The 27,834-nt window shown below is 43.8% G+C and overlaps 1 protein-coding gene across 2 annotated transcripts in view; it reads left to right on the forward strand.

Annotated features, from left to right (window-relative positions):
• Positions 1–27,834, forward strand: part of LOC124802827 (sodium-coupled monocarboxylate transporter 1-like) — a 319,127-nt gene that overhangs the window by 167,707 nt on the left and 123,586 nt on the right. For both annotated transcript variants that reach the window (XM_047263835.1, XM_047263834.1), the window contains exons 8-9: positions 11,768–11,908; positions 25,860–25,968. In XM_047263835.1, the coding sequence (XP_047119791.1) occupies positions 11,768–11,908; positions 25,860–25,968 (250 nt within the window). The remainder of the gene's footprint in view (positions 1–11,767; positions 11,909–25,859; positions 25,969–27,834) is intronic.

The following is a 27,834-nucleotide window of genomic DNA, read 5'->3' on the forward strand; positions in this document are numbered from 1 at the left end:
ATTATTGATATTCTCTTGATATTTAACTGATAACAGACAGAACAGGTCCCAGCTCTAACTGTCATGTTACTACACCATCTGATCAAAATTATCTGGACACCTATTACCAGTCATATAGTGTGCCCCTCCTCCGCATTTTTGATGTCTTGAACTCTGCTAACGAAACTTTCAAATGTCTGAATATCTGTGGTAGAATGGCAGCCCATTCTTCCTCAAGAGCCGAAACCAGAGAATGTAGTGATATTGGACGCAGGAGTCTGCACCAAAGTCGACGTTCTAGCCCATACCGAAGGTGTTCCATGGAGTTCAGGTCGGGATTATGTGCAGGCCAGTCATTTCGGGAATGTTACCCACAAACCACTGACCCACAGGTGCTACTGTATGAGAGAGATATTGTCATGCCCATATAACAATAGTCTCCTAACTGTTCCTCTACCGTACGCAGAACACGATAATAAATGTGTTCATATCCTTCCGCATTTAGCGTTTTCTTAAGTGCAGTAACGGGAGCCTACTCTGACGACGAAAGATACTCCCTATAGTTTAATAGCACCACCACTCTTCAGCGTTGGCACTACACTTGGCGGCAGATAACTTTCTCAAGGAACTTGACAAACCCAAACCCTTCCGTCGGAATGCCACAAAGTATACCATGATTCATCACTAGAAATCACTCGCTTCCAGACATCCACTGTCTAGTGAAGGCGCTCTTTACATCACATTAATTATCACTTACAGAAACGTGTGGCTTATTGTACCCCATTCTTTTTAATTCACTACGCACAATCATTGTGCTGGCTCAGAGGTGGCCAAGATTTCTGCTCGCGGTCCATACCGGGGTCCGAGTGCCCTAGCACTCAGCCTCGCTTCACACTTCCCCTACTGCCACACGGCGCTGTCTGAGCGCGAGGAGGGGGAAAAGGGGAAGACTGCGAACGCACACATTTAAATGGCAGTACAGTCGTACTGCATGTGACTCGGTTTTATATTTCACACTTCTCAACATCATAGATCACAAGTTTCAGTATTAATCAATCTTTTTGGCGCGCTGAAGACGTAATACAATTTTTATCTTGTACAAATTGTTGGCATACGGGCATACACAGACAATTTCACACTCAAGTTACCACGTAATCGTGACATTTATTTTGATAATCGAGGAAAGGTCTTCCACACAAATATGTCGATCGAAATACTATATCACTTTTGCAGACGTATTATGGAGACTCGGAAAACCTGTCCGAGAAAAGCAATGCAGATGACGTGGACAGTTTTAACGCAAACTGATTTGTAATTAAAACTGGAATTGCCTTGCAGGCCAATCAGTTACATCTGCAAATGCACGGGGCATTTTCTATTGAAATGGAAGACGGTCTTTAAAATAGTAGCTGTAAGATTGACAGTGACCTCAAAACCTTTATAAAATTATCGTTGTAATTGGCTCTGAGCACTATGGGACTTAACATCTATGGTCATCAGTCCCCTAGAACTTAGAACTACTTAAAGCTAACTAACCTAAGGACATCACACAACACCCAGTCATCACGAGGCAGAGAAAATCCCTGACCCCGCCGGGAATCGAACCCGGGAACGCGGGCGCGGGAAGCGAGAACGCTACCGCACGACCACGAGCTGCGAACTCGTTGTAATTCTTGCAAGGCTACAATGAATTCTTCAAGCTTCACACTTTCTTTAACGTCAGCGAGTTTAAGGAACTGGGCTGTGCCAGAATATGTCCCTTGTACAGCGCGATTTTTTCTTTTTTTTTTTTTTTAATGCATCTCCATCAAGATAGAAAGAAGTTACTTTGCAATGCCTACTGTGGCCAGGGCGCAGCCAAGTCCCTTAAAATGCGAGGTCTACAATCCATTCTTAATGTTCTAATTTTCGTTCCTGCACTTCTTTTTCTTTCATAAATTCAACAATAGCGAAATGTCAATCGAAAAATCGTTCCATGGATACCCCTAGACTTAACCAAAGCACTTTGCAATAATATATGAAGTCTCCATTTTCTTAGTTCAATTCCATTGAAAACTGTTGCAATTGAAAATAGAATAATGACTGCGACTACAGAAATTTTGGTATTTATACCACCAATTTCTTCAAGCGCTCCATGCCTACAAATTTAGCACAAAGTGCTTCCTGATGTACAGAACAACGAATCCCGTCAGTCGATCATCGTAATGCTTTATTCTTTTATTGACACCTAAAAGTTTTAAATTCTTTCTTCGGCATGGTGCTGTAATGTCATTTTGTAGCAAATAAGCAGTACCTGTCGCTTATGCGAATTGAGAATTCTCACCCCTCTCTTGTATCCCTCCCACTGATTTTAAAGGATTGTGATGATAGATCGCTAGACTGCCTCTTCTTGTGCAAACAGCCACTCGACCTGTGAACGTCCTTCATTGTTGTTGTGGTCTTCAGTCCTGAGGCTGGTTCGATGCAGCTCTCCATGCTACTCTATCCTGTGCAAGCTTCTTCATCTCCCAGTAACTACTGCAACCTACATCCTTCTGAATCTGCTTAGTGTATTCATCTCTTGGTCTCCCTGTACGATTTTTACCCTCCACGCTGCCCTCCAATGCTAAATTTGTGATCCCTTGATGCCTCAGAACATGTCCTACCAACCGATGCCTTCTTTTTGTCAAATTGTGCCACAAATTTCTCTTCTCCCCAATCCTATTCAATACCTCCTCATTAGTTATGTGATATACCGATCTAATCTTCAGCATTCTTCTGTAGCACCACATTTCGAAAGCTTCTATTTTCTTCTTGTCCAAACTATTTATCGTCCATGTTTCACTTCCATACATGGCTACACTCCATACAAATACTTTCAGAAACGACTTCCTGACACTTAAACCTACACTCGATGTTAACAAATATCTCTTCTTCAGAAACTCTTTCCTTGCCATTGTCAGTCTGCGTTTTATATCCTCTCTACTTCGACCATCATCAGTTATCTTGCTCCCCAAATAGCAAAACTCCTTTACTACTTTAAGTGTCTCATTTCCTAATCTAATTCCCTCAGCATCACCCGACTTAATTCGACTACATTCCATTATCCTCGTTTTGCTTTTGTAGATGGTCATCTTATATCCTCCTTTCAAGACCCTATCCATTCCGTTCAACTGCTCTTCCAAGTCCTTTGCTGTCTCTGACAGAATTACAATGTCATCGGCGAACCTCAAAGTTTTTATTTCTTCTCCATGGATTTTAATACCTACTCCGAATTTTTCGTTTGTTTCCTTTACTGCTTGCTCAATATACAGATTGAATAATATCGGGGAGAGGCTACAACCCTGTCTCACTCCTTTCCCAACCACTGCTTCCCTTTCGTGTCCCTCGACTCTTATAATTGTCATCTGGTTTCTGTACAGCCTTTCGCTCCCTGTATTTTACCCCTGCCACCTTCAGAATTTGAAAGAGAGTATTCCAATCAACATTGTCAAAAGCTTTCTCTAAGGCTACAAATGCTAGACACATGGGTTTGCCTTTCCTTAATCTAGCTTCTAAGATAAGTCGTAGGGTCAGTATTGCCTCACGTGTTCCAATATTTCTACGGAATCCAAACTGATCTTTCCCGAGGTCGGCTTCTACTAGTTTTTCCATTCGTCTGTAAAGAATTCGTGTTAGTATTTTGCATCCGTGACTTATTAAACTGATAGTTCGGTAATTTTCACATCTGTCAATACCTGCTTTCTTTGGGATTGGAATTATTATATTCTTGTTGAAGTCTGAGGGTATTTCGCCTGTCTCATACATCTTGCTCACCAGATGGTAGAGTTTTGTCAGGACTGGCTCTCCCAAGGCTGTCAGTAGTTCTAATGGAATGTTGTCTACTCCCGGGGCCTTGTTTCGACTCATGTCTTTCAGTGCTCTGTCAAACTCTTCACGCAGTATCATATCTCCCATTTCATCTTCATCTACATCCTCTTCCATTTCCATAATATTGTCCTCAAGTACATCGCCCTTGTATAGACCCTCTATATACTCCTTCCACCTTTCTGCTTTCCCTTCTTTGCTTAGAACTGGGTTTCCATCTGAGCTCTTTATGTTCATGCAAGGGGTTCTCTTATCTCCAAAGGTCTCTTCAATTTTCCTGTAGGCAGTATCTATCTTACCCCTGGTGAGACAAGCCTCTACATCCTTACATTTGTCCTCTAGCCATCCCTGCTTAGCCATTTTGCGCTTCCTATCGATCTCATTTTTGAGATGTTTGTATCCCTTTTTGCCTGCTTCATTTACTGCATTTTTATATTTTCTCCTTTCATCAATTAAGTTCAATATTTCTTCTGTTACCCAAGGATTCCTAGCAGCCCTCGCCTTTTTACCTACTTTATCCTCTGCTGCCTTCACTACTTCATCCCTCAAAGCTACCCATTCTTCTTCTACTGTATTTCTTTCCCCCATTCCTGGCAATTGTTCCCTTATGCTCTCCCTTAAATTCTGTACAACCTCTGGTTTAGTCAGTTTATCCAGGTCCCATCTCCTTAAATTCCCGTCTTTCATAGCACGAACAAATAGCGAAGGATAAACAGCGCAGACACCACGATTCTGTTGAATTCAGAGGGTTGTGCCAACCGCAAAATGCCTCACTGCAATGAAATGTCAAGCCGTTCAGGATACTTCCGAGAAGGACTGAGCAAAGTCTGAGAAAAGCGGTGCGACAGGCCGGGCTTTGCACCACAAATGGCCCGCACACTGTACACCCATGAAGTCTGGCGCGCCCTGGCTGGCCCTGTGCTAGCTAGGCTGCTGGTACTACTTTGGAACTACTCAGTGGCTTCGTGTGATTTTTTACAAGCACTCTTTGCAACACTCGGTAGTCCCTGTCACTCATCACATGAGGTCAGCCTGCTCTTCATTTAGTTGTGGTTGTTTCTTCACGTTTATACTTCACAATTATATAACCAACACTCGACTTAGACAACTTTAGAATGATAACTTTGGGCAACATGGTCCAGAGGAATAACAATGGTCTAGTGATACAACTGGGTTAAAACAACGATCTAGATGGTAATAATATTTTATTAATAATCGGATTTGACTTCACATAAAAGTCATTTTCAGAAAATCAGCGCTAAAAGAACAAGAACAGCAGAGTTACAGGACGTTTGATGAGTATGGCGTCAGAGAAAAGTAGCGATGTAGTGAAACTTCGTGGCAGATTATAACTGTGTGCCGGACCGAGACTCGAACTCGGGGGCCTTTCGCGGGAAAGTGCTCTACCAACTGAGCTACCCAAGCACGACCCACGCCCCGTCCTCACAGCTTTACTTCTGCTAGTACCTCGTCTCCTGCCATCCAAACTTTACAGAAACTCTCCTGCGAACGTTGCAGAACTAGCACTCCTGAAAGAAAGGATATCGCAAGGTTCGCAGGAGAGCTTCTGTAAAGTTCGGAAAGTAGTAGACGAGGTACTGCCAGAAGAAAAGCTGTGAGGACGGACCGTGTGTCGTGCTTGGGTAGCTCTGTTGGTAGAGCTCTGGCCCGCGAAAGGCAAAGGTACCGAGTTCGAGTCTCGGTCCAGCACACAGTTTTAATCTGCCAGGTAGTTTCATATGACCGCACACTCCACTGCAGAGTGAAAATCTCATTCAGCGATGTAGTATTTACCCATATGGCTGCTGCCCGCGGTTCCCCGGATTCTCACGATTGTAAGCTTTTGAGCAATGGCTGCACAGGTTAAATAGTGTGGAAATTTTGCGCCGAAAACGGATTACGTCAGCCCCAGCCAATGGTACACGCTTCACAAGATTTGAGATATAGATATTGTACGGAATTTAAAAAACAAGTTATAAATACGAATATATAAATGGATAAATAGTTGCAGATCATCAGATAATAGACTCTTTTATGTTAAAATAAGTGAGCTTACAGCCTGAGAGAAGATAAAGTGGCACCTAGTGGCATTAGTACAAGCTGCAAAGACAACGTTCTTAATACACTACTGGCCATTAAAATTGCTACGCCAAGAAGAAATGCAGATGATAAACGGGTATTCATTAGACATATATATTAAACTAGAACTGACATGTGATAACATTTTCACGCAATTTGGGTGCATAGATCCTGAGAAATCAGCACCCAGAACAACCACCTCTGGCCGTAATAACGTCCTTGATACGCCTGGGCATTGAGTCAAACAGAGCTTGGATGGCGTGTACAGGTACAGCTGCCCATGCAGCTTCAACACGATACCACACTTCATCAAGAGTAGTGGCTGGCGTATTGTGACGAGCCAGTTGCTCGGCCACCATTGACCAGACGTTTTCAATTGGTGAGATATCTGGAGAATGTCCTGGCCAGGGCAGCAGTCGAACATTTTCTGTATCCAGGAAGGACCGTACAGGACCTGCAACATGCGGTCGTGCATTATCCTGCTGAAATTTAGGGTTTCGTAGGGATCGAATGAAGGGTAGAGCCACGGATAGTAACACATCTGAAATGTAACGTCCACTGTTCGAAGTGCTGTCAATGCGAACAAAAGATGACCGAGACGTGTAACCAATGGCACCCCCTACCGTCACGCCGAGTGATACGCCAGTATGCCGATGACGAATACACGCTTCCTATGTGCGTTCACTGCGATGTCGCCAAACACGGATGCGACCATCATGATGCTGTAAACAGAACCTGGATTCATCCGAAAAAATGACGTTTTGCCATTGGTGCATCCAGGTTCGTCGTTGAGTGCATCATCGCAGGCGCTCCTGTCTGTGATGAAGCGTCAAGGGTAACCGCAGCCATGGTCTCCCAGCTGATAGTCCATGCTGCTGCAAACGTCGTCGAAATGTTCGTGCACATGGTGGTTGTCTTGAAAACGTCCCCATCTGTTGACTCAGGGATCGAGACGTGGCTCACGATCCGTTACAGCCATGCGGATAAGATGCCTGTCATCTCGACTGCTAGTGATACGAGGCCGTTGGGATCCAGCACGGCGTTCCGTATTACCCTCCTGAACCCACCGATTCCATATTCTGCTAACACTCACTGGATCTCGAGCAACGCGAGCAGCACGGTCACGATACGATACACCGCAATCGCGATAGAGTACAATCCGACCTTTATCAAAGTCGGAAACGTGATAGTACGCATTTCTCCTCTTTACACGAGGCATCACAACAACATTTCACTAGGTAACGCCTGTCAACTGCTGTTTGTGTATGAGAAATTGGTTGGAAACTTTCCGCATGTCAGCACGTTGTAGGTGTCGCCAACCTTGTGTGAATGCTCTGAAAAGCTAATCATTTGCATATCGCAGCATATTCTTCCTGTCAGTTAAATTTCGCGTCTGTAGCACTTCATCTTCGTGGTGTAGCAATTTTAATGGCCAGTAGTTTATTTTCCAGCTGTTGAACAAAAGAACCAAAAAAAAATTATTTTTATATACATATTGTCATAAAGTGACATACAACTGGCATTAATTCCATGAAATGATAAAAATACTAAAATATATAGGAATCGCCGTATAACTACCAAGCAATGCCCTCTGGTGTGTACTCGCAGTGAGGTTGTTGTCAGGGTAACACAGAGATCAAGATGGCAGCTGGGAAATCAAAACAATACACACAAGGGGTCCGGCTGTAGTCAAGGTAAGGTACAAGTCGATATCTTCAAAGGCCATTACACGCACGAGCCATGAAACAGGTTGCTTGTAAAACTGAAAGACATAGTTACCACATGACGACGTATAACTGATAAATGGTCTGCTAATATCCACTATCACCATATTTTCTTCTGCTAGTTTTGATCAATGAATTCTTCCAGTAATGGTTGGAGATGCTTTGGTTCACAATATGGCTTCCAACAGACATGAGTATTATTGCCGGTGGATACACAATGTTGTGTAAGAAGTGTTGCTGACAACCGGCCATCTGTATTACACAAATCAGTAAACTGTAGTAGTAAAGCCTCCAGCGCTTGTTGATCACTCCCTCATAAGTTATTCGCTTTTTTTTGCATAATTCGGATGCAGCCTGCAGATTTGGTATTCACATGACCTATCCTTAGCTTCTTCATCCAAAACATCTAACGTGGCAATCATTAAGATCTTTGACAAAAGGCTAACAGGAACCAAAAATTCACAATTTATAGTAGTAATGCGTGTCACACTTTTGCCCACAAAACAATGCATTTTATCCATTTCCTCATTACTCTCTAGTGGTTCTACCATACGCAATACTTCCTCTGGTAAATCGGTACGTATAGTAATCGAAACTAACTCTTTTGTAACTGTCAGTGCGTTGTGATAGGAACTAACCTTAGCATACATGTTTGCATGTCAATTGGCAACACCCACATGATCAGTGCACCTTGTGACATTGCCTCGCTTGCAGTTGTTGCTCCCAGTGGAAACAAATTTCCAGCAAGTTCAGTTGTATACCACCTAAGATCGATTTTATCAAGATGTTTACTACTGAAGTCGAGTCTGAGCAATGCATAACACCCTTCACCAACATGTGCTCCAAAAAACGCTTAGGTCCAATACTAAAGTCGAGCAGTGTTTTCCCTAATGACTTTACATAGTCACCTGCCCAATGTAATCTCAGTCTCTTCCTGCCTAAGAGGTCCTGACTAATGACTGACACATGCACATCTGTGTCTACTAAAAACTTTTGTACCTTGCATTAAGCCCTTTTCTAGCAGTATCAGTTTCCTCTAAGTGCGTGGCGATCCTAGTAGCCTCGGATGCATCACGTTCTCCATTCTGACTGTACCTGACATGTCAGTGAGGATATCCACTAAAAAGTAAGCGACAGCCATGTTTTTAGCTTGACGCAGAATGACTGTCAGCCTCTGTTCACATCAGTGCATATGTTTATGCATTAATCTTTTGGATTCTGCCTAAGAAGTGTTCCACTAACTCATTGTGTTTCTATGCCAGACTAATAAGCTTTTCCGTGAATAATCTCATGTTATTCTGCTTCTGGCAGCACTGGCGCAGGCAACGCTAACTGCTCAAACATTTCTGCTTTACTAAGTATCTCACGATACATAACGTATATTTTAGCCTCGCCCGCTAACCGTAAATTAGATATGTGTACACATGTCTCGTCTGACCAGTTACTCAATTTTATGGTAGCGATAACTTCGCTAATAAACAGAGTAACATCCTCCGTTGTTTTACCACAAAAAGGCGTTATCAAGTTGGCTGCTAAAGGATCGACAGAGCGAGGACGTAAAATTAACACTGCCGTTACCTACCCCGGTCCCAACTGCATCTGCTGCTGAACAGCTTGCAATGCTTCTACTACACCATATAATTCTTTATTGTATTCCTTCTGCTGATAATTAACCACCAATAAATTGGTTTCTTATTTATTTCTAATTTCTGCTACCAGTCACTTTTTTATTTTATGTTTAATCTAACATAATACAACTCGTATTGAACATGTTCTGTTCATCTTCAGGCATTGATACATACGTACACACATACAGAGAAATGTTCCTTATAAATAAACAGTCTTAAACCAGATTAATCTAGAATTCTTTGTCCATTCTTTGTTACTGTAGCGGCTGGTGTAACATTTTTTTTTTGGGGGGGGGGGGGGGGCAGTGGATGGCTAGAAATCGAAATCAGTGATGTCGTCTGCTGGCGTCCTTCCTTGTGGTTTACTATGTATGATATCACAGCCTGTATAGGGTGGAGATAGATTTGCATCAGTTATGTGTTACGAAAATAGTGTGAAAGGCTTTTGTATGACAGACAGTTGATCACTTACGATTTCATCATCTTTCTGCTTCACTTGCATCACTGGTGTAGTGGCGGAGCTGTTGATTAGCATTACACTATTGTACATTGTATTTTATCACTGACTGCCAACGTAATTCACTGCACAAATTTGCTCGGCAGCTGCAAGTGAACATAGGTTCCCAGTACACGTGAAATCGGACCATCGACAGAGAAACAGAAATCACACCCTGACAAAACCGCATTAAAGTACATTCCATTTTACCTCGCCAACTGTCCTCGCCAATATTTAGTGAAACGATGCACTACGTGTGGTTTGCTGCCAGACTGTGCGAGGAGAGAGAACCTTTTATGAATTGAATCAAGTTTTGTTTTCATAGAAGCTGTAAAATAACCATGTAATTACAGAAATGCAGCATGTATGATGCGTGCAAGATGTCGAGGCAGTTACTGCTTCTCCTGTTTTTACAATGAATATCACCCCGGCACTTGTAAATCATCAACTGAAAAATAATAAAAAGACCTAATTTCGTACACAAAGTTCTCATACACACTTAAAATCCCTTCCTGAAAATTTATTTGGAATCCCAAATTTTCCTTTGCCTTTCCCTTTCATGCCTTTTACGAAAATATTAATAACTGCATTTATCGATAGTTATTTCGGTTTATTTATAGTGTAAATAACAAAAATTTAAAATAAACTATATTTTCTGTATAGGAACTCCAACCCCTGACCCTCGGATTACTGTTCTGCTCTATTTCCTCTGAATCAACCATTGCCTGGTAACTACACCAACACAGATGGCTCCCACTTCACCTGACCTGCACCAAACTGCTCTTTTTTTCGAAACTATTGGCCACTGGAACTGTCATTTCTATCACTTTCATTTCTGGCTGTGCCCTGAGTATGTCATAAATATGGACGAAATCAGTGATGACGGACAGGCAGGGTCACCTTGTGAGTTCTTATACTATATGTGTTAGACTTTTCAAAATTTGTAATTAATCAAGATATAATAATGTTGTTGTTGTTGTTGTTGTTGTTGTGGTCTTCAGTCCTGAGACTGGTTTGATGCAGCTCTCCATGCTATTCTATCCTGTGCAAGCTTCTTCATCTCCCAGTACTTACTGCAACATACATCCTTCTGAATTTGCTTAGTGTATTCATCTCTTGGTCTCCCTCTACGATTTTTACCCTCCATGCTGCCCTCCAATGCTAAATTTGTGATCCCTTGATGCCTCAGAATATTTCCTATCAACTGATCCCTTCTTCTGGTCAAGTTGTGCCACAAACTCCTCTTCTTCCCAATTCTGTTCAATACCTCCTCATTAGTTATGCGATCTACCCATCTAATCTTCAGCATTCTTCTGTAGCACCACATTTCAAAATCTTCTACTCTCTTCTTCTCCAAACTATTTATCGTCCATGTTTCACTTCCATACATGGCTACACTCCATACAAATGCTTTCAGAAACGACTTCATGACACTTAAAATCTATACTCGATGTTAACAAATTTCTCTTCTTCAGAAACGCTTTCCTTGCCATTGCCAGTCTACATTTTATATCCTCTCTACTTCGACCATCATCAGTTATTTTGCTCCCCAAATAGCAAAACTCCTTTACTACTTTAAGTGTCTCATTTCCTGGTCTAATTCCCTCAGCATCACCCGACTTAATTCGACTACATTCCGTTATCCTCGTTTTGCTTTTGTTGATATCCATCTTATACCCTCCTTTCAAGACACTGTCCATTCCGTTCAGCTGCTCTTCCAAGTCCTTTGCTGTCTCTGACAGAATTACAATATAATAATAACAATAAAAATAACAATATAATAATAAGATTTCTAAATTGTACATGTTTTCAATATATGTTATCCCGCTTTATTTATTTGTAGATCTGAAGATGATCATAACATGATCAAAACTAGTTATCGTTTGTGATAGTTTGCAGCTGAGACTGTTGTAATAACTACTTCTTAAAATTTACAATTGCAGCATTTTTCATGATAAAATGGAAACTATTACAAAAACAAAAAAAGAGGTGGCTTTCTTTCCTTTTGCCCACAGCCTGGATCCCGACCCTAAAGTACGCACAGCGCTGCCCAGCCTCGTGCTCGGAGGTGCAATACACTGGCTGGCAGTGTCTGGCATCCACCAGATGATGATACAGCGCTACATGTCCCTGCCCTCGCTCTCCAAGGCTAACAGGTAACTACACTACACTGTGAACTTAATCGAACAATTGTGCAACAAACCTCTTGTAATTAACGAGTCGTTCCTGTTTCGTCCAGTGTTGCAAGGAAAATACCAGCCAAACGTTTCCACTGCAGTTACCTTGTTTCACAGTAACATAGAACGACATTCTTGTATATAACATTGTCACTTTTTTTTCGTGTCAAATCGGAGTAAACAGCTCAAACATTCGACCAGGACCTCCATCGTCTTCGCCAAGACCAACTAACTATCGTGCCTGGTGGCTGCTTTTGTGGTGATCTTTCGTAGCCCATAGGCAGCTTGTGATTGGTGGGCGTACATCATCATGACGACATGCTGCCAGAGATTATGCATCACCAGCGCAGAACCAGACACAGTCTCTGATAGCATGCCGTAATGGCGATGTATACTCACCATTCACAAACTGTCTGTGGGCTATAAGAGGTTATAACAACAACAACAGCCACATTTCTCGGCGAAAACGAGGCAGGTGATCATTGTTTGGGTTTTTACACTGACCTGACGCGGAAAAGAAACCTAGAATGTTTTATACGCTTTCATTTAATGTGAAATGTGCCTTTTGGCTAGCTTAACAAATTCGTATTTGGGGGGAATGTCATTATGATAAGCCATAGTCATCAGATTTAGCTCCCCATACATTGCAAGTCTTTTACAGATCAAATATTTTGCTTGTGTATTTATTGTTATATTTAGTCATATTGTTTATACTTACATTATAAGTACATTGTAAGTTGAGATAAAGAGTTTCTTAGAACCGTTACAGTAAGCAATTAATAAAAAGAAGTTATGTCTCAACATTAGCTTTATAATATATATATATATAAAAAATAGAAACCATACTACAATTTGAAACTTCCATTAAATAACATAAGAAGGTGATCTTGAATCCATAACTCATCTAATAATCTTCAAATATGCATTTTCATAATTACAACAGGACCTCTTCTAAACATTAACATCCCACCTTAGAGTCCAGACACGAAGCAACGAATGAAAATTAAAAGAACATCTCACCTATTTTCTAACACAGACTAAACGACGTTGTCAAAAGTGCCTACATAGCCTCTTGGAACTTCTGAGTCTCTTCGGAGCAGTTGAGCAATCCCCGGAACTTACACTTTCGCTCACAAGCAGATGTTTCCTCTCAGGAAGACACTCCTCGTCCCTCATGATGACTCGTCACGTGCAAATAAAAATATCAGTTCCGTACGATATCTGTGCTCTTTCTTACGACACTTTATTTTGTAGTTTTCGTTCGCGAATGTCGTCACCTACAAACCTATACGCTTCACTTCTCTGGAGTAGTATGTATCACCATACAGGCCTAAGTAATATGAACTGAGACTTGTGTATATGGATTGGCTAAAAATAAAGCAGACGAAAATATAAAAGGAATGGATGAGTACTGGACAAATACAATTTAACGATAAGATGCATTATAAACATAGTTGAACATAAGAAGGATATAAGCAGTGAAATAGAAAACTGCCCCTTATAAGCTTATACACTCCTGGAAATTGAAATAAGAACACCGTGAATTCATTGTCCCAGGAAGGGGAAACTTTATTGACACATTCCTGGGGTCAGATACATCACATGATCACACTGACAGAACCACAGGCACATAGACACAGGCAACAGAGCATGCACAATGTCGGCACTAGTACAGTGTATATCCACCTTTCGCAGCAATGCAGGCTGCTATTCTCCCATGGAGACGATCGTAGAGATGCTGGATGTAGTCCTGTGGAACGGCTTGCCATGCCGTTTCCACCTGGCGCCTCAGTTGGACCAGCGTTCGTGCTGGACGTGCAGACCGCGTGAGACGACGCTTCATCCAGTCCCAAACATGCTCAATGGGAGACAGATCCGAAGATCTTGCTGGCCAGGGTAGTTGACTTACACCTTCTAGAGCACGTTGGGTGGCACGGGATACATGCGGACGTGCATTGTCCTGTTGGAACAGCAAGTTCCCTTGCCGGTCTAGGAATGGTAGAACGATGGGTTCGATGACGGTTTGGATGTACCGTGCACTATTCAGTGTCCCCTCGACGATCACCAGTGGTGTACAGCCAGTGTAGGAGATCGCTCCCCACACCATGATGCCGGGTGTTGGCCCTGTGTGCCTCGGTCGTATGCAGTCCTGATTGTGGCGCTCACCTGCACGGCGCCAAACACGCATACGACCATCATTGGCACCAAGGCAGAAGCGACTCTCATCGCTGAAGACGACACGTCTCCATTCGTCCCTCCATTCACGCCTGTCGCGACACCACTGGAGGCGGGCTGCACGATGTTGGGGCGTGAGCGGAAGACGGCCTAACGGTGTGCGGGACCGTAGCCCAGCTTCATGGAGACGGTTGCGAATGGTCCTCGCCGATACCCCAGGAGCAACAGTGTCCCTAATTTGCTGGGAAGTGGCGGTGCGGTCCCCTACGGCACTGCGTAGGATCCTACGGTCTTGGCGTGCATCCGTGCGTCGCTGCGGTCCGGTCCCAGGTCGACGGGCACGTGCACCTTCCGCCGACCACTGGCGACAACATCGATGTACTGTGGAGACCTCACGCCCCACGTGTTGAGCAATTCGGCGGTACGTCCACCCGGCCTCCCGCATGCCCACTATACGCCCTCGCTCAAAGTCCGTCAACTGCACATACGGTTCACGTCCACGCTGTTGCGGCATGCTACCAGTGTTAAAGACTGCGATGGAACTCCGTATGCCACGGCAAACTGGCTGACACTGACGGCGGCGGTGCACAAATGCTGCGCAGCTAGCGCCATTCGACGGCCAACACCGCGGTTCCTGGTGTGTCCGCTGTGCCGTGCGTGTGATCATTGCTTGTACAGCCCTCTCGCAGTGTCCGGAGCAAGTATGGTGGGTCTGACACACCGGTGTCAATGTGTTCTTTTTTACATTTCCAGGAGTGTATATACATTTCTTTATATGCTCTGGAATAGTATAATAGCATATCGCGATAGCACCTCTGCTTTACCACTCACAACAATTAGAAAGCAACCTAGCTAAGATAATCTAGACTGTTTGCAGCGTCCCCATGAACATTCTAAAAAAAACTACGCACCATGAAGGAATTATCCGAATGGTACGGAAATCAGTAGAATCAGTAGATGTGATGTACATTTAAAGACCAAAAAATGATTATAATTTCAGAAAATCTGGATGCTTTATTCAAGAGAAAGAGCTTCACACATTGAGCAAATTGAGCTCTTATGCAAGCAGTTATTGCAATGATTGAAAGAGTTGATTGATGACCTGCTGAGGGATATCGTGCCAAGCACTGATAAATTGGCGCGTCAGATCGTTAAAATCTCGAAATTGTTGGAGGGACCTGCCCATAATGCTCCAGACGTACTCAACTGGGGAGATATCTGCCGATCTTGTTGGCCAAGGCAGGGCTTGGCAAGCATGCAGGGAGGCAGTAGAAACCCTCACCATGTGCAGGTGGGCATTATCTTGCTGGAATGTAAGCTTAGGCCGGCTTGCCATGAAGGGCACCGAAACGGTGTGTACAATATTGTCGACGTACCAATGTGTTGTAGGGGTGCCGAGGATGACAACGAAAGGACCTTGCTATGAAATGGAACGACAAAGACGATCACTACTGGTTGTCGAGCCGTACGGCGGGCGACAGTCACGGTGACATCCCACTGCTCTCCAGGGCGACTCCAGAGCCGTCCTCAACGGTCATCGGGGCTCAGTTCGAAGCGGAACTCATCACTGACGACAATTCTACTCTAGTAAATGAGATTCCGGGCCGAAGACTTGGAGTAGCACCTTGGATCGGAATCCACGTTTAACTGCAGGCCCCCGTCAGATCACCAAAGTTAAGCACTGTCGGGCTTGCCTAGCATTTGGATGGGTAACTGTCCAGTCTCCCGAGCGCTGTTGGCAAGCGGGGTGCACCCAGCCCTTGTGAGGCAAATTGAGGAGATACTTGATCGAGAAGTAGCGGCTCCGGTCACGAAATCTGACAGTGGCTAGGAGAGTGGTGTGCTGACCACACGCCCCTCCATATCCGCATCCAGTGATGCCTATGGACAGCAGATGATTGGTTCAAATGGCTCTGAGCACTATGGGACTTAACTTCTGAGGTCATCAGTCCCCTAGAACTTAGAACTACTTATTCTTAACTAACCTAAGGACATCACACACATCCATGTCCGAGGCAGGGTTCGAACCTGCAACTGTAGCGGTCGCGCGGATCCAGACTGTAGCGCCTAGAACCGCTCGGCCACTCTGGCCGGCGGCAGCAGATGACACAGCGGTTGGTCAGTACCGTTAGGCCTTCCAAAGCCTCTCCAGCCGGAGTTTAGTTTTAGTTTTAAGTCTGTTCAAAGGTCAGAGGAAGACAACAGCATAATATCATCTCCAACAGGACTATGCCTAGTAAAGCACTGTGATATGCAAAACAACTTTTGAATTGATCACTACTTTACTAGTATCACGCTGAGCTCCACTGTAAGTACTGAGACTTGCTGAGAGATATGGAATTGACCAATTGGCGTGTCTGTTTATAATACGTGACAGCTTCCACAATACTGGTTAACACCACACATTCATGTTCACAATCGCGCTATCACTTTCACTGCTGCTACTATTGTGCCAAAGGGGCTTGAGGATAGAGGGTTTTGTAATTGTCATACCCTGGCAATTATTTTTGTGGTGTCACCGCCAGACACCACACTTGCTAGGTGGTAGCCTTTAAATCGGCCGCGGTCCGCTAGTATACGTCGGACCCGCGTGTCGCCACTGTCAGTGATTGCAGACCGAGCGCTGCCACACGGTAGGTCTAGAGAGACGTCCTAGCACTCGCCCTAGTTGTACAGCCTACTTTGCTAGGAAAGGTTCACTGACAAATACGCTCTCATTTGCCGAGACGATAGTTAGTATAGCCTTCAGCTACGTCATTTGCTGCGACCTAGCAAGGCGCCATTATCAATAGATATTTAACTTGTGATGCCTGTACCGTCAGACCGATGTTCTCCAATTATGGATTAAAGTTAAGGATTACATCAACTACGTACTTTATTTGCTACTATAAATTCCCTTAACTGTTCCAGACCTCACGCCAGTCTGCGTGAGCTTAACGCGTGCCTTTCGGCTACCTCCGAGTGGCTTGGCTGTCTTGCCAAGTCACCACAATTTTCATGTCGGAAATGTTGTTAGTGATCATAGATTCCCCAATTCACCATAGGCGTCACAGTAAACAGTGGTTTGGTCAGGTGTTCTCCTACGACAACACTGTAGATATCGTTATTTTTCCTGCTGAATTTGCCTTGGTAAATTGGATATGGGGAGAGGGTATGTAGTTTTAGTATTGTACCATGCCCTAGTCGCAGACTGTGTGGCCACACATGATTTTAAATGTGGTTCTGATGATGGGTATGGCCGTAACTCGTTAAGGTGTATGTTTTTTTAAATAAAAATATAAATAGAGATCAAGACTGACAATTATATTGACTAGCCATAACATCTGTGGACACGTACAATGGTTTTATGTCATTTATAGCAAAAAAGAGTTTCGATTGGGAAATCCTAGAATACTGACCGCTTCAATCGATCACTGTGTGCACCATTTCGTAGCTTTTTCTAATACCTTTGATGTGACGGCTGTGCATTGCACAACTCTACACCTATCTGTAAAGCCTTAGTACAGGCACCGTGAGCCGGCCGAAGTGGCCGTGCGGTTAAAGGCGCTGCAGTCTGGAACCGCAAGACCGCTACGGTCGCAGGTTCGAATCCTGCCTCGGGCATGGCTGTGTTTGATGTCCTTAGGTTAGTTAGGTTTAACTAGTTCTAAGTTCTAGGGGACTAATGACCTCAGCAGTTGAGTCCCATAGTACTCAGAGCCATTTGAACCCTTTGAGCCATACAGGCACCATGATAGCTGCAGCTCTCGCATTCGCGCAAACAACGCGAGCCACCATACCAATAGATACGATATTGCAGTGCCTATGTTATTCCGAATTACGTTGCAAACTTACTTTGGATATGCATGCATGTCCAAAGGACCAAACACTGTGGTGACTGCAGCCGTTATGAAATACATTACATGTATTCGCATTTGCGAATATGAACAACCATCAGCTGTAGAAATTTGTGGCAGACTAGGACTCGAACCTGGAGTTATCGCTTATCGCTAGCTGTCGCCTTATCAGTTGGCTATCCGTGCACGAATCACGGCCGGACACAAACTTTCATACGTCGTCAACCACGCGCCTACAGCCTGTACTCGTACATCCATTATGTTTATTCCCGTACAGGTGAGATGTTTTACCTGAAAGTCGCTTGGCCGGTGTCGTCGTACTTCGGAATAACAAAGGCACTGAAATATCGTACTTATCAGCCGACACCGCACAAGTGACTTTCAAGTAAACTGTCTCCCCTGTACGGGAATATACACTAGTGTTCAAAATTAAAGCAAAAAAAAACGCTATTTCTCCCTTGTGCGTCTAATTCACGATATATTCATACAAACTGTCAGTAGATATCCGTACGATCGTGTTCTGCACCGAAGATTGCATTCCGGTCGACGGACAACCACGCCAACAATGACATCATGACACCTATTAAACGGGGTGGTGTCGCCGGATAGCCCCATACCCACAATCGCTGTGCAGACAGTCACAGACGGTGCAGTATAGCACAGAGAAGAGACCAGGCGCGGCTCGTAATTAAAGGCTCTGAGGCGGAGCCGCCCCAAAATATATGTTAAAGTAAATTTCGCAAGAACGTATTACATAATTTAAATTATCAGGGCGAATTTCGCATATTTCCCGTTCCGATTAAAATAACGACGGTCAACATTTTTGGAACTGTTTGTATCGATAGATGTTTTCCGAATGGTTAGTAGTGTTTAGGCTGCGCCATGAAACGTCCGTAAGCTGCATGTAGTAGCGGTTTGGAGTAGGAGATTAGTGTTTAACGTCCCGTCGACAACGAGGTCATTAGAGACGGAGCGCAAGCTCGGGTGACGGAAGGATGGGGAAGGAAAATCGGCCGTGCCCTTTCAAAGGAACCATCCCGGCATTTGCCTGAAGCGATTTAGGGAAATCACGGAAAACCTAAATCAGGATGGCCGGAGACGGGATTGAACCGTCGTCCTCCCGAATGCGAGTCCAGTGTGCTAACCACTGCGCCACCTCGCTCGGTTAGCGGTTTGGGGGCGTGGCTTCTACAAAGTACTGCTCTTTATGGGCGACCCGAAGGCTCAGAGCTTGCAGCCTAAGGGTGTCGTACCAACCACCACATATTTTTCAGGTTCCACTATCTATGTAATAAAGGAATGTAGAGTGGCCGAAACTTCGCTATCCAATCTCTGTCTCTGCATATCTCTACTACGCTTCGATGCGTCATTAATCGACATTTAGTATTATTGTTTTGATAATGTTTTACATAGTTGTTTTGTTTCTGCTATTGGCTATTTTATCCACATTTAGAATAAGTTTGCAAATATCCCGCCAGAGTGCACTACACTACAGTAACGTACCAGTACTGCCATCTAGCGAGAGTTTCATAAGTGGTTAGAGGACAAAACGCGCGAAATTTGTCCCGTTACTTTACCTTCCTTGCTTGCTGATGCTGACTGCTTTTGTTGATACCGTGTGATATTAGCAAGTTTCTTTTTCGGAGTATATTTTGCAGGATTTTAGTGAGTTTTACTTGCTGGTGAATACCTGCAACATACCGCGAGTGTGAAACAGGCGCAATATGAATTCAGTGTGCAAATTAATAGGTAAAAACTTGGAACACGGCCATAGGATGAAAGTGAAAGAACTTGGTGCTTCCAGACCCGCATTAAAGATCTCTCCGAAACGCGTCTTTTCGTATGATTTGCTGCAAAGTGTCAGAAAATGCAATAATGACGTATAAAAACACTAACCAAAGATTTTAACACGAAGTTAGCTTCTAATGATATTTAATACCTGATTATAGAAGATACAGTACGTAAAATTATGGGTAGAGCGTGATCTGCCCACCCCCTCCCCCTGAATTCTTAGTTGTTTACGTCAGACTAATCTGTAGCGTAACCCGAGGTCTATGTTGGCTCTGATCAATAAATGCCACAGCCTTCCCCCGTATAGAAACCACGAGCCGCGCCTGGAAGAGACCAACCAGACTTTCTGCAGTGGAGGACAATAGGAAGAATGGATGCAGGACAGTCGCAAACTGATGCGGCCCGATGGCTTAACGTGAATCGTTCTGTTGCTTCTCATACGTGGCGACAGTTTATAGAGACTGAAACTGTATCCTGAAGACCAGAACATGGCCGACAACGCGTGACAACAGAAGCAGAGAACCGTTATTTGATTGTAGGGGTATGACTGTACCCCAGATCACGTAAGAAACAGATTGACCGTCCTTACGGCGGAACAGGCAACCCTAAAAATAGTTTTCCCGTCGGTCAACAGATGTCGCAGGCGACGCTACAATGCTAATTGACCTGTCCATGTCGCGGAATTGGCAACGCTGTATCTTCGGTGATGTGAATGACTGTGATTTGTGTTCGGCTAGAGCGCTGCGTGCGAAATGGATTTGTCACACAGCTGACTGTAGACCATGATCAGCTGTGGTTTTTCCCGAGTTTTCAATCGAAGAATGTAGCTTAGCTATTGTAATTCTACAAACCAAGTTTATTTCTACTGTAGGGATACTTATCACAATCATATGCGAAATGAAAAGTAATACACAATCTGCTCTCTCGCAGACATGTTACTATAAACAGTGTTGTTTTCGAGTGAAAGCTGTGTGAGGATTATTAGCGCACAGATAAAGAAAAAATTAAAATAGGCAGCGTCTATAGTTTGCATGCTATGCTCGTTCTCTTCTATCCTCCTCCCTTCATTCCAGTATAAACGTTTGTTCACATGTATAAACGAATGGCAGTGAACATTGGCGAATTATCTATGAATACTCATTTGCAGCAGTGTAAACGAGGTTTTACACTCGTTCACTTCGTTCGCTCTAGTATATACCAGGATATAGAGGGACCGATGACCTAGCAGTTAAATGACGTCTATTATTCATTTATTTCACTATTGCGATCTCAGTTCTAGAGCCATTTTCAAGTACCAAGGGAAAGATCTTGTAAGGTAATGCTTCTTAAATTGTTTACCAAATGCTACCACACTATGCTTTGCGTTTTGTTATCCATATCTTATATTGGTTTCAGTTTTCACATTGCACACAAAAATGCCTCTACAGCCAAAATTACGATAGTGAAGTGAATAAACAGTTTAAAAAAAGTCCATATCGCAGCAAAGATTTCATTTAAAAATTATATGATATGATTCTTGTACAGGAAGGGCTGCCACGTTATATCAGAATATAAGATCGACAAAATTTAGATAGGATCGAATGCTTAGGGATCTTTATTCTTACTCGTAACTAATTGACAGATTTACCTGAATTTAAAATCCACTCGCGTAATCTTTCTTTATTTTGGACGAGAATCTGAAAATTTTCAGTTCAGGATTTGTTCGTCTACTCCTTCCACAGTTGATATACTCGCAGGCCCTCGGCATGACGACTCGATCCACTACCACCGGTATGTCAGAAACAGCTGTACTTCACAGACGCCAAATAGTGGAAAGCTGCACGCGTTCGGCCGATGTTGCCACATATTTCACAGAACGGAGTACCATCTAGTGGTTGATTCCACAAGTAAGGGTGTGACGCTGCTGCCGCCTAGTGGCCGTTCCCTGACAAGGGTTGCCTGCTAGACCAAGCGATTGGGCAATCTGTTTCTTACGTGATCTGGGCTAGTAGTTAGACAAAATGCTCCTACGATCTTAATTTTCATGCCTTTGTCGGTGTCTTCTCGTGGTCAGCCAGTTACTTTAGATTTGGCAGTGTTGGTGATGGAGTATGGCTGGACGTCCTTTCCGTCACCGGCCCTTTTCTCTTCTCTCACGGGGTGAATACTTAACACTGAAGCTGGCGACACGATTAATTTTAATTAGCAGTGCTGGTGGATGGTTTTGGAGGCAGACGGACGTGAATGCCTTTATTTAAGTGGCTAAATAAGTGATGGTATGTCGCAGAATGATTAGATGTCAATGAGAAAGAAGGAAAAGAATAAAATTTACAACACCCTTTGGTGTTAAAGTAGCAGTTACTACGAGTTTCCACATGTATTTTAGCTAGAGACACCGTCGAGCGGTATAACAATGTTGTAGATACGTAGAATTGTGTACTTCTATTTTACAGCGCCTGTACGTGGATGTGCTGAAAAGTAATGGCTCCGATTTTCTTATGACGAAACTATTAAAGCTCTTTAAATAAAACAAAAGTTATCAACATCCTGCATCTTTATTCTTCTTGTCTAAGTATCTGTTTCTCGACATACACACACTAGCGACGAACACATTTCTCCCAACGAGTGACCACTTTGTTGACACCTTCACTACAAAATGTTTGACTTCGTTGACGGATCCACACCCTTACCTTGCATGCACAGTTTCGTCGCCATCAAAGTGAAGTTCTCGAAGGCGTTCGTTAAGTCTAGCAACCAGATGAAATTTGGATGGGGCCAAGTCGGGCAGTGTGAACGCAATGCCTCTGAACGTCGCAGCGGTCGTCTGTGGTCTCGCATTGCCATGCTAAAAGGGGAGGGTGCTCCATGTGCGAACGAACTCTTCAGATTTGAAACTCGAATACAGCACACTATTTCCCTAGCGACAGAAGCTCGCTGAGCCGTGCGCGGCTCGTGTTCAGGCCATTTATTGTTTGTCATCTTCCATTACGGTACTGCCGCCTCGCTTTCTTATTCCATTTACTGGCGTCACTAACTTCCTGCCTTACTTGCCCGTGAGCGGCAACAGCAGCACTTATCGATAAGTGCACTGTCGTACCATCTCTGGAGCGACCGATAGTACAGGCCTATTACAAATGATTGAAGCGATTTCATAAATTCACTGTAGCTCCATTCATTGGCATATGGTCACGACACACTACAGATACGTAGAAAAACTCATAAAGTTTTGTTCGGCTGAAGCCGCACTTCAAGTTTCTGCCGCCAAAGCGCTCGAGAGCGCAGTGAGACAAAATGGCGACAGGAGCCGATAAAGCGTATGTCGTGCTTGAAATGCACTCACATCAGTCAGTCATAACAGTGCAACGACACTTCAGGACGAAGTTCAACAAAGATCCACCAACTGCTAACTCCATTCGGCGATGGTATGCGCAGTTTAAAGCTTCTGGATGCCTCTGTAACGGGGAAATCAACGGGTCGGCCTGCAGTGAGCGAAGAAACGGTTGAACGCGTGCGGGCAAGTTTCACGCGTAGCCCGCGGAAGTCGACGAATAAAGCAAGCAGGGAGCTAAACGTACCACAGCCGACGGTTTGGAAAATCTTACGGAAAAGGCTAAAGCAGAAGCCTTACCGTTTACAATTGCTACAAGCCCTGACACCCGATGACAAAGTCAAACGCTTTGAATTTTCGGCGCGGTTGCAACAGCTCATGGAAGAGGATGCGTTCAGTGCCAAACTTGTTTTCAGTGATGAAGCAACATTTTTTCTTAATGGTGAAGTGAACAGACACAATGTGCGAATCTGGGCGGTAGAGAATCCTCACGCATTCGTGCAGCAAATTCGCAATTCACCAAAAGTTAACGTGTTTTGTGCAATCTCACGGTTTAAAGTTTACGGCCCCTTTTTCTTTTGCGAAAAAAACGTTACAGGACACGTGTATCTGGACGTGCTGGAAAATTGGCTCATGCCACAACTGGAGACCGACAGCGCCGACTTCATCTTTCAACAGGATGGTGCTCCACCGCACTTCCATCATGATGTTCGGCATTTCTTAAACAGGAGATTGGAAAACCGATGGATCGGTCGTGGTGGAGATCATGATCAGCAATTCATGTCATGGCCTCCACGCTCTCCCGACTTAACCCCATGCGATTTATTTCTGTGGGGTTATGTGAAAGATTCAGTGTTTAAACCTCCTCTACCAAGAAACGTGCCAGAACTGCGAGCTCGCATCAACGATGCTTTCGAACTCATTGATGGGGACATGCTGCGCCGAGTGTGGGAGGAACTTGATTATCGGCTTGATGTCTGCCGAATCACTAAAGGGGGACACATCGAACATTTGTGAATGCCTAAAAAAACTTTTTGAGTTTTTGTATGTGTGTGCAAAGCATTGTGAAAATATCTCAAATAATAAAGTTATTGTAGAGCTGTGAAATCGCTTCAATCATTTGTAATAACCCTGTATTTCCGGCTCGTCGTGTGTCTGGCGGTCAGTTCGGGACGGACCAGCAGTGCAGTCGGGACGCAGCAGCCGTGAAGTCGGGGACGGAGCGCCGTTGAGGCGCCGACAGCCAGTGCTCGCCGACCGCTGGCGACACACGTGAACTGTCCGGCGGAGGGAGATTGGAGCGGGACCACCGTTGGTTGGTCGTCCCATCGGCGGACGTATATTTGGACCTTTCACAATTTCCGGGCGTGGGCAGTTGGTCGGTTGGCGTGGAGCAGCGAGGAAATCTCCACAGCACGTAGTTTGGCCGAGGTTGGTGGCAGCGTCCAAGCGCGGTCAGAGTGTGTGGTGCTGTTCCGATTGCTACGAGGTCCGTGGCTCACCGATCCTGGACACGAAAGTTGAGTTTTGACTTAATCTACCAGCAAATCACGACTGTTCACATTGTGTCCTTTGGCTTTCGATGTCGGCTGTTGGGACATTCCCGTGAGCAATAACGTGTGTTTTCAAGTTGGCAAATTTTAGCCACCCTCCGGTGGAGTTTAACTGTGCTTGGTTATTTTGAATTGAACTGCACCAGCGGAATCTCCTGCCTTGAGGCCGTTAACGTTCCGGTTACCTTCCGAATTCAGGCAGTGTATTTTCCTCAGCGTGTTGTCGCTGTCCAGCACAGTGTGTAGTTTGACAGCTCAATGTATAATTGGTTGTGGGCGCCAATACCTTCTACGTTGTTCTATTGAACTCCCTGTTGTGTGCTGGTCGGGTGGAGCGGAAGTTATCTTGTCGGTGGGTCCGTTGACTGTCTGTCGGTTGGGTTGTCGACGGATCGGGAATGGTTGGGCCGACTGCCTGTCTCACCGAAGCGAGCGTTAGTTTTTGAATTCCAGGCCGACTCTCGGATACTTCTGAGCGCCGTTGGGTGTACTGCCTTTTCTTATTTGTTCTTGTTGTTTGTATATGTATGGTTTCTAGCCGATTTTTAAATTAAGATTGTTTTGCCCTTAAGGCGTAGGATTGTTTGGACCTTCAGCCTAATTTAAAGACCTGTTTTAAGTAAGGCCTTTGGCCTTTTTAAAAATTTAATTTTGTTGAGTCTTAAGTGATGGACCTTCAGATTATTTTGAATTAAAATTGTTTTGCTCTTAAGGTGTCAGATTGTTTGGGCCTTCAGCCTAATTAAAGAACTGTTTTAAGGTAAGGCCTTCTGCCTTTTAAATTTCTGATTTTGGTTTGAGTTTTAAATTAAAGTGTTCTTGCCCTTAAGGCATGAGATTGTATGGTGAATTCAGCCGGTTATTAAGTTCCAAAAATTAATGGTATTTTTTTTAATTTTCTTGGCTCTTGTAATGTTTAGTCATATAAATAAAGTTGTATGTTCGAGTGTAACTGACAGCCGCCTATTTTGGCCCCTTTCCACAATTTAAACTACCTGTCCTGTCCTGCGGGTTTAGCAGGGCGTCTCAATCGAAAATGTATAGACATGAAGGATAAAGATGTAGAAGGTTAGTAACATCCGTTTTATTTAAAAAGTTTTAAAAGTTCACTCATAAAAAATTCGGAGGCATTACTTTACAGCACGCCCTCCTATGTTCTCGTTTTTCATAAGTTTCTGGAGATATCTTCTGAAACGGAAATATGCAGCCTAGAAATTTGATGAGTCAGCATCCACGACGGTGACGGTGTTCTTCTGTTCTGCTTCCAGAGCTCTGTGCATCTTCACAGTGGGGTCCATGTGCCTGGTGCTCATCTGTTCCTACTGTGGCCTGCTCATGTACGCCAGGTACTTCGACTGCGACCCACTCACCACCAAGGTATGCGCCGTTTCGACTAGTAGACTAACGCTAGTAACACCTCCTAACGGCAATGACTAACTACTCCGCAGGATACCTCTGTCATTAAAATATCAGGATGTAATACACAAGAGATATTAAATATATTTTTACAAACTTTGGGGGGGGGGGGGGGGCGGATTTCTCCACCATGAGAAGAAGGTCCTTGTAAATAAAAGGTAATATCCTTCATTTTTTGATATTCAGCGGGTTTCGAAGCAGAATCCGACGGCTGCAATTTGTAGGTCTAATCATTAATCAAAATTCGTTTTGTTAGATGATAGAGTGATATAGTCGACTCAGATCAGTCTTCTGGTCCACTGATAACTTCGTATGACATCTTGAAAGTCACTAACACAACCACTTGATTTCCGAAAAGCATTTTACTCTGAACGATAGAACATAAATAATAAATGTCGTATGACCAGGGCCTCCCGTCAGGTAGACCGTTCGTCGGGTGCAGGTCTTTCGATTTGAAGCCACTTCGGCGACCTGCGCGTCGATGGGGATGAAATGATGATGATTAGGACAGAGAAAATCTCCGACCCAGCCGGGAATCGAACCCAGGCCCTTAGGATTGACATTCTGTCGCGCCGACCACTCAGCTACCGGGGGCGGACAACAATAGAACGACCATAGGAGAAATCAAACAAATTTTATGACAGGATTGAGGATTTCTTGGTAGGAAAGATGCGGCTTGTTATCTTGGACAAAGAGTCGTCAAAGATGTAGAAGTTGCTTCAGGCATACCCCAGCGAAGTGTGCTCGGACGTTTTGTAACATTCTTTCTTTCCTTTTACATTATACTTTTAATTCCATCCCTTATAACCATTTCTTTATATTTTATGATCATTTAATGTTTCTGACTCTAGTATAGGACGAGGAATATGATAAACAAATTTATATCATCTAGAATAGAAGCCTGGGAACAAAACTCTCAATATATGTTAATAATATACAGAATACACTGAAGAAATTTTTACGATTATCTTTTCATTATTATCGCTACCAGTATGTTCCAATGTTCCAAAACGCCGCGCTTAGAAACGGGATTTCAGCAGGGTTCATACCTCTGGTTCTGTAGGTAATAGAAAGGTAGGATCAAGTGTTTTGGGTAGCCCTTGGGCTAGGAACCATTTGAATATCCAGCAGAAGGATCGTCTTATTGTATCTATCCTATACCACAAAGTTTGAATATTACACACTTCCTCTAGCTTAGGCGAACGGAGCAAATCAGTTGCATCTTTTTGCATTAGATGTGGTATAGGTTGCGCCGTAGAGGCTTATGGAGGTACCGTTTAGTTCACGGGTGGTTCCTGAGAAAACCCTAAAAAACGTTTTTTACCATTTTTTTTCGATGTCAGCAGCGGATATGTAAACAACTAACGGTAGAAAATTGGTCAACGGTATATGTCTAGGTATTTATCTAGAAGTACCATCCTCCAGTTTAAAAAATCTTAGTTTTTTATTGAGAAACACCCCAAAAACATGAATTTTGGGTAACAAAACCGAGCCGCGGATTCCAGGACGGGTATTCACAGAAGACAGCTGTAATTTTTGTGATATATTCCTAATATCTGGATATAGAACAACCTTAAAAATTTCACTGATATCATTGTCTGGTTCCGAGATACAGAGATCAAAGTTACCCTACTTGCATACGTAAAATATACATAAAATCCTGTATGAGGAGAAAACATAGTTCACAAAGTGGCGTAACACGGAGAATATGCTGTAAACCGTCTCCATTATCATCATAAGGGTTGTGGGAACCCCATTTTGTAGTACTGAAGTACCTGAAAAAAACTTGTGCACGTAAAATCTGGTCAGAAGTATAAAATTAGTTTT

This window comes from Schistocerca piceifrons, chromosome 6 (assembly GCF_021461385.2).
Source record: "Schistocerca piceifrons isolate TAMUIC-IGC-003096 chromosome 6, iqSchPice1.1, whole genome shotgun sequence".
Lineage (NCBI taxonomy): Eukaryota > Metazoa > Arthropoda > Insecta > Orthoptera > Acrididae > Schistocerca > Schistocerca piceifrons.